Source organism: Petaurus breviceps, unplaced genomic scaffold (genome assembly GCF_028583685.1).
Source record: "Petaurus breviceps papuanus isolate PSGF00001 unplaced genomic scaffold, PetGlider_PUasm1.0 140, whole genome shotgun sequence".
Lineage (NCBI taxonomy): Eukaryota > Metazoa > Chordata > Mammalia > Diprotodontia > Petauridae > Petaurus > Petaurus breviceps.
The window spans coordinates 53,954,708-53,965,069 of record NW_027185698.1 but is presented as its reverse complement, the minus strand read 5'-3'; the positions used below and the strand labels follow the sequence as shown (position 1 = coordinate 53,965,069).

The window sequence follows — 10,362 nt, the reverse complement described above, 5'->3', positions numbered from 1 at the left end:
GTCACACCTTGGATCTTGCCACATTCATAAGTGGGCCACCTCCCTCCATGATTTTGAACTCGGAAGAGACCTTTTCTTATCACAACCTAATGTCTTCCATCTCTCCCTTAGTCTCCTCCCACCCAAACCTGGTCTTCATCCTCACACTAACCTCTAGTGCCTCCATCCTCCCTGCACTCCCAGTCTGTCCTCCCTTCTCTGGACTCACATTTTGTCTCTTCACAGGAAGCCCAAAAGCCTGATCCAGGACTCAGGTAATAATTCTTGATATGCTGCTCCAAGCTGGCTCCTGGTTCTCCTTTGTGATGCGGCTGCATAATAAAGAATTTACCTGAGTGCTGAGATCAAAGGCTCTGCCCTGTTCTAGGATTTTAGCCAGAAGGTGCTAAATCCTTATTAGATTAGACACGTTAGATTAGAATACTTCCAGGAAGTATTCCAGGAAACTACCTAATCTCCTATACTAAACAGTGATGAGAAAACTAGAGTTACATTCTCTCGTCTCTTTGCTCTATAAAAACCTTGTCCAAAGAATCAATAAATGGAGTTCTATCCTGAACTACTCCCCTGGTGTTCAGTTAATTCTTATCACGTCTCTGCTCACACTTGATTCAGGCACCAAGTAGCTCCTGGCACTCTGGGGTTGCAAGGAATCCAAAAAATCAAACAATCCTCCATCTCAAGCAATACAAGGTAATTTGAAAAATCCAATTTCACCTGGAGCCTTGCTGCTAAAACTTTTACTCCTTGAGTTTTGTTTTTCCCTTCTCCTCAGTGACTTCTCTTCTCACCCCAGACCTCTAGTACCTCCTGACCTCTCTCTCTCTCTCTCTCTCTCTCTCTCTCTCTCTCTCTCTCTCTCTCATCTTTCAGCACATCCTTACATCTTAGTTCCCTTTAAAAACAATGCCCAAAAGCTGACAAGTCCCTCTTCTTCCCCATTCTCTGCCTCCAGAAGTCTGTACATGTCTGTTTGCCCATTCTTTGTTCCTTCATTTTTCATTTTTGGTTGCTGGGTGGTGCACAGGATGGTGCACTGGGCTGGGAATCAGGAAGATTCTAATTAAAATCTGGCCTCAGCTATGACCCTCCTCAGTTTCCTCATCTGTAAAGTGGGGATCATATCATTACCTACCTCCCAGGGTTGTTATGAAGATCAGGTCAAAAATCATATCTGTAAAGCACTTTGAAAATCTTAAAGTATTGCTTAACTGAGATAGCTTTCTTGTTATAACATCTCTTGCTTCCAGGCCCTTCTCTACCTTCACACAACCCTTACTCTGGCTCAGGCACTCTTCATTTTCCCCCTGGAATACTATAAAAGCTTCCTCATAAGTTGTCTGCTCATGTTTTCCCCTTCTCCAGTCCATCTATTACACAGCTGTCAAAGGTTCTGGTCTGACTGTCACTTCCTTGATCAAAAATCCTCAGTAGCTCACTATTACCTATAGGGTAAAATATAGTCTATACAATCTCTTTAATCTGGCATTTGGAATTTTTTCACAATTTTTTTTCCTTTCTAGCCCTATTTCCTACTGTTCTCCTCCATTAACTCTATGTTCCAACCACACCAACAAATAGTTCTTCTCTAAACTCACTGTTCCATTTCCCACCTCAAAGCATTTGCACAAAACATTCCTCAGACCTGGAATCTTCTCCCTCCTTTCCCTCTCCTCTGCTTCAGGCTCTTTGTCTTCCTTCAAGGCTCATTTCAGGTGCCACTTTCTCCTTGAAGCCTTTGCTGATCCTCCCAATTCTTCGGGCTCCTTTCTGCCTTCATTTTCCTTGTACTATAGTTATGATATATCATCCAGGTAGAATGCAGTATAACCTAGTAGAGGGCCACAAGCATATCTGGGAGATTTGGCAGGTTTAGTTCCAGACTACTGCAGTAAAGCAAATATCATGAATCATGTGAATTTTATGATATTCCAGTGCATATAAAAGTTATGTGTACACTATACCATAGTCTATCAAGAGTGCAATAATATGTCTAAAAACAATGTATATACCTTAATGAAAAAATATTTCATGGCTAAAAAATTCCAAGAGTCATCTGAGCCTTTAGCAAGTTGTTATCTTTTTGCTTGGTGGCAGGTCTTGCCTGTATGTTGACAGCTGCTGACTGATGAAGGTGGTGCTTCCTGAAGGCTGGGGAGGCTCTGGAATTTTCTTAAATTAGATAACAGTGAATTTTGTCACATTGACTAACTCTTCCTTTCACTTGAACACTTAGAGGTCATTGTAGGGTTATTAATTGGCCTAACTTCAATATTCATGTGTCTTAGGAAACAGGGAGCCTGAGGAGAGAGGGAGAGAGATAAGGAATGGCTAAGTGGTGGAGTAGTCAGAACACACTCATAAGTGTGAAATCTTATATGGGCATGGTTGTTGGTGCCCCAAAACAATTACAATAGTAACATCAAAGATCATGTATGACAGATCACTATGACAGATATAATAATAATGAAAACGTTTGAAATATTGTTAGAATAACCAAAATCTGAACCAGAGAGGCAATGTGAGCATGTGGTATTGGAAAAATGGTGCCAACAGACTTGCTCAATGTAGGATTGCCATAAAACTTCAATTTGTGAAAAAAAATACAGTCTTTCTGAAGTGTAATAAAGGTATGCATGTACCATGTTTTGTCAGAAACTGTATACTGTTTGTGGTTTTTCATTTTCAATATGTAGCCTAATGCTTTGAACCTAATGAATGTTTAATAAATGCTTTCTGAATTAAATCTACCCCATCCTGTGACTCTACTGCCTAGCCCTCTGGGTACCACACAGGGGACTGATGACTTGGATGTTAGCTAACATTCTGTCGACCTTCATTCTTCTAGGTTCCCTGGAAGTGAGGATGGATGAGAAGGCTCAGACCGTATCCCTCAATGCCAACATCACTATCCACTGCGTATTATCTGACTATGGTTCTCTACCCTTGAACATCAGTGTCATTGGAGTCAGGTGGTTCCTGAGAACATCAAACTCTGCCAAAGAGGACATAGTCTTTCTGTACAATGGAGGCAAATGGACTCAGTTCAGACCAGGAGCCAACATCGAAATTTCAGGGCTGAGGAGGGGAGATGCTTCACTCCACCTGCCCCATATCCAGCTTCAGGAAGGTGGAGAGTACAGGTGTGAAGTAATCATCCCTCCTAACAGAGTACAAAGAACAGCCAGGCTGGACCTTGTGGGTGAGTGAGAAGGGTCCTGGTCTCTAGTGTACCCTGTATATTTAATGGCTGATAGTTGGAAATGTCTGGGTGAGATGGTGGATTGTAATGGTGACATCCCTTTCTAGAGCCCTTTGAGATTTACAAAGCACTTTCTTCATGACAGATCTATGAAGCAAAATTATTTTCCCCATTTTATCAAGGAGGAAACTGAGGATCAGAAAAGTGATTTCTCCACATTTACACAGAAAGTTATCCAAGCTGGGTCCTAAACCCAGAGCTTCTGGCCTCCAAAGGCAATTGATTTTTACCCTGTACCTCAACCCAGAGTAATTACTGAGTCTCCACTGAGTATAACTCATGACGCTATCTAGTAAACTGGGCTGCACCTGGGAGTGGCTGCAATCTTCCTGAGCACAGCAAGAGCCTACATATAGAAAATTGTGAAAGTTTGGTGCATTGAAATATGGGCCAGGGGGCAAAGTTCCCAGGGACACTCATCAGTAGTCATCTCTTACTCTGTGTGACTCTGGGAAGGATATTTCTACTCTGTGTACCTCTATTTCTTCATCTGTGAAATAATCCCAAAGAATAATTTTTTCCTGTTCTATATTGCTTCAGGATAGATGAAGACCACCTGTGTGTGTGTGTGTGTGTGTGTGCGTGCGTGTGTATTTGTGTTTTTTGGAGTGTGGGGAAGGGTGTCCTTTAGTGCATGAGGGGATGGTGACAAGTGAATCTCTGGAACAGTGCTTAGCACAGTGGCATGCACATAGTGGGTGCTTAATAAATATTAATTGAATGAATGACTGGCTCTTCCAAAGACCCCTTAGCATGGCCTAACAATGAGTCTTATCTCCTTACAGCTCAGCCCTCCAACATCCTGCTGCCACCAGAAACTGTAGTAAAGGAAAAGAAAGCTTACACCCTGAAGTGCACCGTCACAGAGTTTTACCCTGAACCAGTTTATATCACCTGGAAGAAAGTGCTTCCAGGGATGCAGTCTCTGAATGTGGAGACTTTTGAGGGCAATTCCACGAACTCCATTAGGAACAGTGATGGTACCTTCAATGCCACCAGTAGCTTTGTCCTGCACCCGATTTTGGAAGACAATGGAACTATCTACCAGTGTGTGGTTGCCCATAAATCACTGTTGATCCCATTGCAGAGCAGCACTATCTTAATTGTAACAGGTATCTGTTCTCCTTAGCTTTACAGATTCTTAAATTCAGTGTAGAACATTTTATATATTATTCTTACTCCTTTGAAAAACTAGGCTTAATTGTATATTGAATGATGGAATATACCTTATTCACTCCCTCCTTTCTGTTCTCTTCCACCTTGCCTCTTTTCCCCTCTTTTCCTGTGTTTCTGTCATCTTCCCCTTTTGTCTCATTTCCCCTATTCTCTTCGCTTCTGTTTTTTCTCGCATTTTCTTCTACTCTTGTCCCCTTCCTCTCCTGTGCTCTTCTCTTTAATCAATCAGTCAATCAATGAATTAATCAACTATTAATTAAGGACTATTAAGTGACACCTTATGTGTCAGGCAGAGTCTTAAGTGTCAGGGATACTGATACAAGGAATGGAAGAAACCTTCTACCAGAAACTTAGTTTTGGGGGGCGGAGTCAAGATGGTGGAGTAGAAACAGGACTTCTGCAGGACTCTGGCTTCCACCTCCCCCAATTCATGTAAAAGGTGACCCAGAAACTTAGTTTTGGCTAGGGGAGACCACAGGTAATGATAATGATATTTACATAAGGTCTTTGAAAAGTAATTTTATTCAGGGTGTTCCAAAACCTGAGTTTGGTTTTAATTTGAAAATTTACCAGCTTTACTAGTTTAAACCACACTAAAATTGTTGGAATACTATATAGCACCATACCTGTGATATTTCATTTGATCTTCAGCCAACAATTTGCTCATCATGTAACAACCCTGTGAGTGGGTGTCATTGTTATTCCTATTTTACAGAAAAGGAAACTGAGGTTGAGAGACTTTAAAACTTTCCTAGGGTTACACAGCTAGTCATGGTTTGAGCCTGGACAGAAGTCTTCTTTACTTTAGGCCATCTAGTTGCCTTCTATAAAAAATTCCCATAAATCTAAATATAATTGTATGTATTAGAGTAGAGTAGAGTAGAATAAATATAAGGGAAATAAAGACCAATAATCAAATAGACAGCAGTTTGGGGAAGCCTTCATGTGGTTCTTGAGTTGATTCTTAAAAGAAGAAGGGAGAGATTCTGTGAGATGGAGGTGAGAGGAATCACCAGGAGGTGATTCCTGTCTTTCAGGAATGGTGGCTGGCCAGTACAAAGACAATGGGATGATCTCTAATAGCAAATACTCTCCAAAGGGAGAGCTCCAAAAGGCAAATTTCAATGCAGTACTAAGGTTTAGAGGAATCAGAGGAGGTGGATATCTAGAGGAATGAGTCATCATTATCAAGATGATAATTTTATTATTTTTTTGATTGCTGCTGATTTCAAAATGAAACCTTTAAAAAATGAAATGAAGAGCCCTGGGCCTCTACTTTCCTCATCTTCAGTAATGATGAGAGCCTGTGGTGATATGTGTGCAAAATTACACTCCATTTCCTTCCTGCCTCCTCTCCAGCTCTCACCTCTGGGCCTTCCATGGTTAGGGCATTGGGGTCAGGGACTTAGAACTCAATGCAGACAAGCTTCTGAATGGCAAGCAGAGCCAGCTGCTGAATGGGTCAGTGGGCTCCTCCTGCCCCCTCTAATGGCCCAGTCCCAGGCCTCACATATAGACTCTTAGAGATCACCCTATCCTGCCTCTTTATTTGGCATTGGAGGAAACTGAGGCCCAGAGAGGGGATGAGATTGTTAAAATAATTCATGAAGGCAGCAGAAACAGGGATGGAGTCTGGGTCCTTCTCTTTATTTCCCAAAGCAGAGGCCCTGGGAATGAGCCAGGAAGAGAACAGTCTGGGAGTGACTATCAGAGCTCTGGAGTGAGTCCCATGAGGATGTTGGGTTCCAGTAGTTCCTCTGTGAGGCTTCCTCTCCCCTACTCCCCACAATCCCATTCCCTAAGAGCACACTGTCAAACACCTCCAGACACACTCAAACACTGCCCTTCCTACCTTCTCACACCCCCCTGCATAGCTTCGTCTGTTTGTTGTATATTTCTGCCCCAAGCCAGGTGACTCACAAGACTGTCAGTGCTGGGAAGATTTCATCTATTTATTTATTTGATTCTAACAGACATTTCTCCCATGAATGTTCACACGTTTATAGGCATCACATCTTCCCATATCCTTCTCATCCCGCTGAGATCCAAACCCTCCTCAAGCCTCTCTTTCCATACTCCAAATGAAGTACATGGCTTACCCCCACTACTTTCTCCATAGGAAGGCTTTAAAAGCTGTCTGATGCTTTACAATAGAAATACTGATTTTGGAGTCAGAAGGTGCAGGCTCAAAGTCCCAGATCAGCTCTTTGAGGGCTCTGTGACCTCTGGCTAAGGGGTGCATCCTTCCAGAGACATGTCTGAAAAATCAGGGGATCAGATTAGATGAACCCTAATGCCCTTTCTAGCTGTAAATCAATGGTCTGATGCTTCCTCATTTTCCAGATGAAGATTTTGGGAGCCAGAGTGGCTACAGGACATGTTGGGCATCACCATCCTAGTCTGCCATACTTAAGTGGAGGCCTTAGGCCCAGGGTTCCACGGCCTTTTCTCCACAGCACAAAATGAAGGGCACACTGAACACCAAATACACATTTACCATCCATCAGTCAGGTCTTTACTGATCCCCTAGGACTGGTCCAGAGAGGTGGCCTCAGAGCCAGGAAAACCTGAGTGCAAGTCTTTCCAGTGATGATACATGCTGACTGTGTGACCCTGGACAACTCACCTAACTACTCAGTAGTCTGGACAATTTTTAAGGGTATAAATAACAGAGAAGATGCCACCCTGTATTGGTAGAGGAAGTTTCTTCACCTGGGACCTCTCTATACCAATGACATTCATAATTCCAGTCCTTTTCTCTTCTGATTGGTCTAGCTTGGGTGGGTGAAGATTAAAAAGGTTTGAGAGACATGGTTTCTGGTAATTTAATCATTTTATTAATAAGGCCAGCAGATTATTCATAAAATGATGATCCTTTGGTCTCTCTCTTAACCCAAAGACAATCATGGCAGTGAGGGCTCACAGTTTATATAGTAGATAGTCAATGAGTGACTGAAGAATATATCAATCACCTTTGGACCAAGAAAGTATCTCTGTACTCAGATGGCCCTTATTATCATTATCTCATTATTAGTAATGTCCTTCAAGAGACAGAACTTTTTAAAATCAGGAATTTGGAAGAAGGAGAGAGCTATGAATCTCCTCAAGATACTGGTTATGTATAATCGGTTCTCTAAGGTGATAGGTCAGGGAAGGAGAAAACACAGGTCTTGCCCCAAGGGAGTTTACAGTCTAGTTAGGAAAACTAGAAATATAAATAAAGGCTGGTATTATGTGGTCAAAAGAACATTGGATTTGAAGTCAGAAAAACTGGGTTTCTGGCTCAGTCACTTGCTAAATCACCAAGGGCAGGTTCCTTCCCTTTCCTTTTCTTTTTTTAATTGTTTTCAACTTTAATTGACAAGGTATACAAGAAGACAAGGCAAGTCTTTTAGGAAAAAAAAAGCAAATTTTCACGTGGCGTTTTTTAATACTTAACATTTTTGTTGCTCTGTCCATATGGATACAAATACACATATAGCACTTAATCTGTCTATGCCCATTCCAGTGCATGAGATTTTTGATGATACTTTAAGAGTAATTTAACCAAATTTTATAAAATCAGAGTTCAGTACTTTCATTCAGCTGGTTTCCCAAACAGTGTATTTACACTGATACAATATTAACCTTAAAGACCATAGTGTATCTTAAACCTTCTGTTAAGTTACTTTAACTAGTAAAACATGGTTGAGGAGGCTGCTTCTGCACCTTGCTGCAGATGCTTGTGACCACCTAGATGATGCTGGTTTGCTGAAATTCTCTTCAGTAGACTCAGCACAAACTCTCTGCAGCAGATGACAAATTTTTTCACTCATCTTAAGTATTGTTTAACTTTTCCTTTTTTTCTTGTTCTTTCTTTTTTTTTCTTCCTTTATTTTCCCCCATTTTAATTTTTTAAAATTAATTTGTTTGTTTCCTTTTAGTTTACAGGATTCAATTCCACAATTCCTTGAGTTTCACATTTTGTCCCTCTCCCTCTCCTCCCCGCCATGGCGGCATATAGTCAAGTATAGGATCTGTAAATACTTTCACATTATACATCAGTCAGAATATAAAGACGGATTTTATCAGCTGGAATGAAAAATGGTAAAGAGGACATAAAACCAAATAAGAGAAGGAAAAAGATCAGGTATTTTGCTTCCACCTGGATATAAACTCAGTTCTTTCTAGTTCTTTCTCTGGATGCACATATTTCTCTCCATCATGAGTCTTTTGGGATTGACTTATAGCCCTGCATTGCTGAGAAGAGTCCAGTCTATCAAAGATGGTCATCACACATATGTTGTGTCTGTAATTGTGTACAAATTTCTCCTGGTTCTACTCTTCTCACTCAGCATCAGTTTGTATAAGCCTATCCAGGTAAATATGAAGTCCATCTGCTCCTCGTTTCTTATAGCACAATAGTATTCCATAACATGCATATACCACAACTTGTTCAGCCATTCCCCAATTGATGGGCACCCCCTTAATTTCCAATTCTTTGCTACCACAAAAAGAGCTGCTATAAACATTTTTGTTCAATTGTTCTTTAAATGTTTGTTATAATTCACTAGTGAATGTGTCTGACCCTGGAGATTTTTTCCTAGGGAGTTGACTGATGGCTTGTTCAATTTTTTTTTCTGAGATGGGATTATTTAAGTAATTTACTTCTCCTTCAGTTAATCTGGGCAACTTGTATGTTTGTAAATATTCATCCATTTCCCTAAGATTATCAAATTTATGTGCATACAATTGGGAAAAATAATTCCTAATTATTGTTTTGATTTCCTCTTCATTGGAGGTAGATTCACCCTTTTCATTTTTGATACTCATAATTTGGTTTTCTTCTTTTTTTTTTAATTATTGACTAAGGGTCTATCAATTTTGTTGGTTTTTTCATAAAACCAGCTCTTGGTTTTATTTATTAATTCAATAGTTTTCTTAATTTCAATTTTATTAATCTCTCCTTTGGTTTTCAATATTTCTAATTTAGTATTTAATTGGGGATTTTGAGTTTGTTCTATTTCTCATTTTTTTTAATTGCATGCCCAATTCTTCGAGCTCCCTTTTCTCTAATTTAATCATGTATGCACTCAGGGATATAAAACCTCCCCTAAGAACTGCCTTTAATGTATCCCACAAATTTTGGTATATTGTCTCATTATTATCATTCTCTTGAATGAAATTACTGATTGTTTCTATAATTTCTTGTTTGACCCACTCATTCTTTAGGATTAAATTGTTTAATTTCCAATTACTTTTTAGTCTGTCTTTCCCTGGCTCTTTATTGCATATAATTTTTATTGCATCATGATCTGAGACTTGGTGTTCTTTCTTGCATGGACTTGAGCAGGGTATTGCCTTTTTGTCACAAGTTTACTTGTTTCTCTGTTCTCATTCCTTAATTCTTCATAGATAAAACCTTTTCTCTTTGGACTTTCATCCACAGTTTTATCAGGTCCTTGGGTATTATAATTAGTAATACCAGTAGGAATTGACTCATTCATGGAGGCACTGAAGGAGATTCTTCATAAGGAGGAAAAAGACCTTCTCTAGCGCTGCTTTCAGATGTGGGAAATGTCCCAAAAGATGAATGCATGGGCATGTTTGACTGAAATCCTGGATTTTGTGAGAAATATTTAGGTGATACAAATTGAGGTCCTTCCCAGACTCAAAGCTTCTCCAGGAGGAGAATTTTCAGTCTGTTTAAGCTTCTCTTGGCAAGTTTTTACATAGGAAATTTTTCCAGCAAACTATGCCATTACACAAGCAAATGTGAGTTTAGGGATAGAGCCACAGTTGGGGTGACTGGAAAGAGAATTCCTTTAGGAATTGATCTCTGAGTAACCAACATAGTTTTTGGTTGGGAACAGCTGAGGCAAAATTCACTATTTGACAAGACTTCCTGGGAAAAACCTGTAGCAGAAGCTCTTGATTATATTCAG

At 40.2% G+C, this 10,362-nt stretch overlaps 1 protein-coding gene and 1 pseudogene across 4 annotated transcripts in view; one reads left to right on the top strand and one right to left on the bottom strand.

Moving 5' to 3' along the window:
• NCR3LG1 (natural killer cell cytotoxicity receptor 3 ligand 1) overlaps positions 1-10,362 on the top strand; it is a 32,631-nt gene that overhangs the window by 12,593 nt on the left and 9,676 nt on the right. For 3 of the 4 annotated variants that reach the window (XM_069073269.1, XM_069073261.1, XM_069073251.1), the window contains exons 2-3: positions 2,849-3,202; positions 4,048-4,374. In XM_069073269.1, coding sequence (XP_068929370.1) covers positions 2,866-3,202; positions 4,048-4,374 — 664 coding nt within the window. In that variant the 5' untranslated portion in view covers positions 2,849-2,865. Of the gene's footprint in view, positions 1-615; positions 694-2,848; positions 3,203-4,047; positions 4,375-10,362 lie in introns of all 4 variants that reach the window. The other variant, XM_069073277.1, reaches the window with a different exon arrangement.
• Positions 9,726-10,271, bottom strand: LOC138151236 (OCIA domain-containing protein 1 pseudogene; annotated as a pseudogene).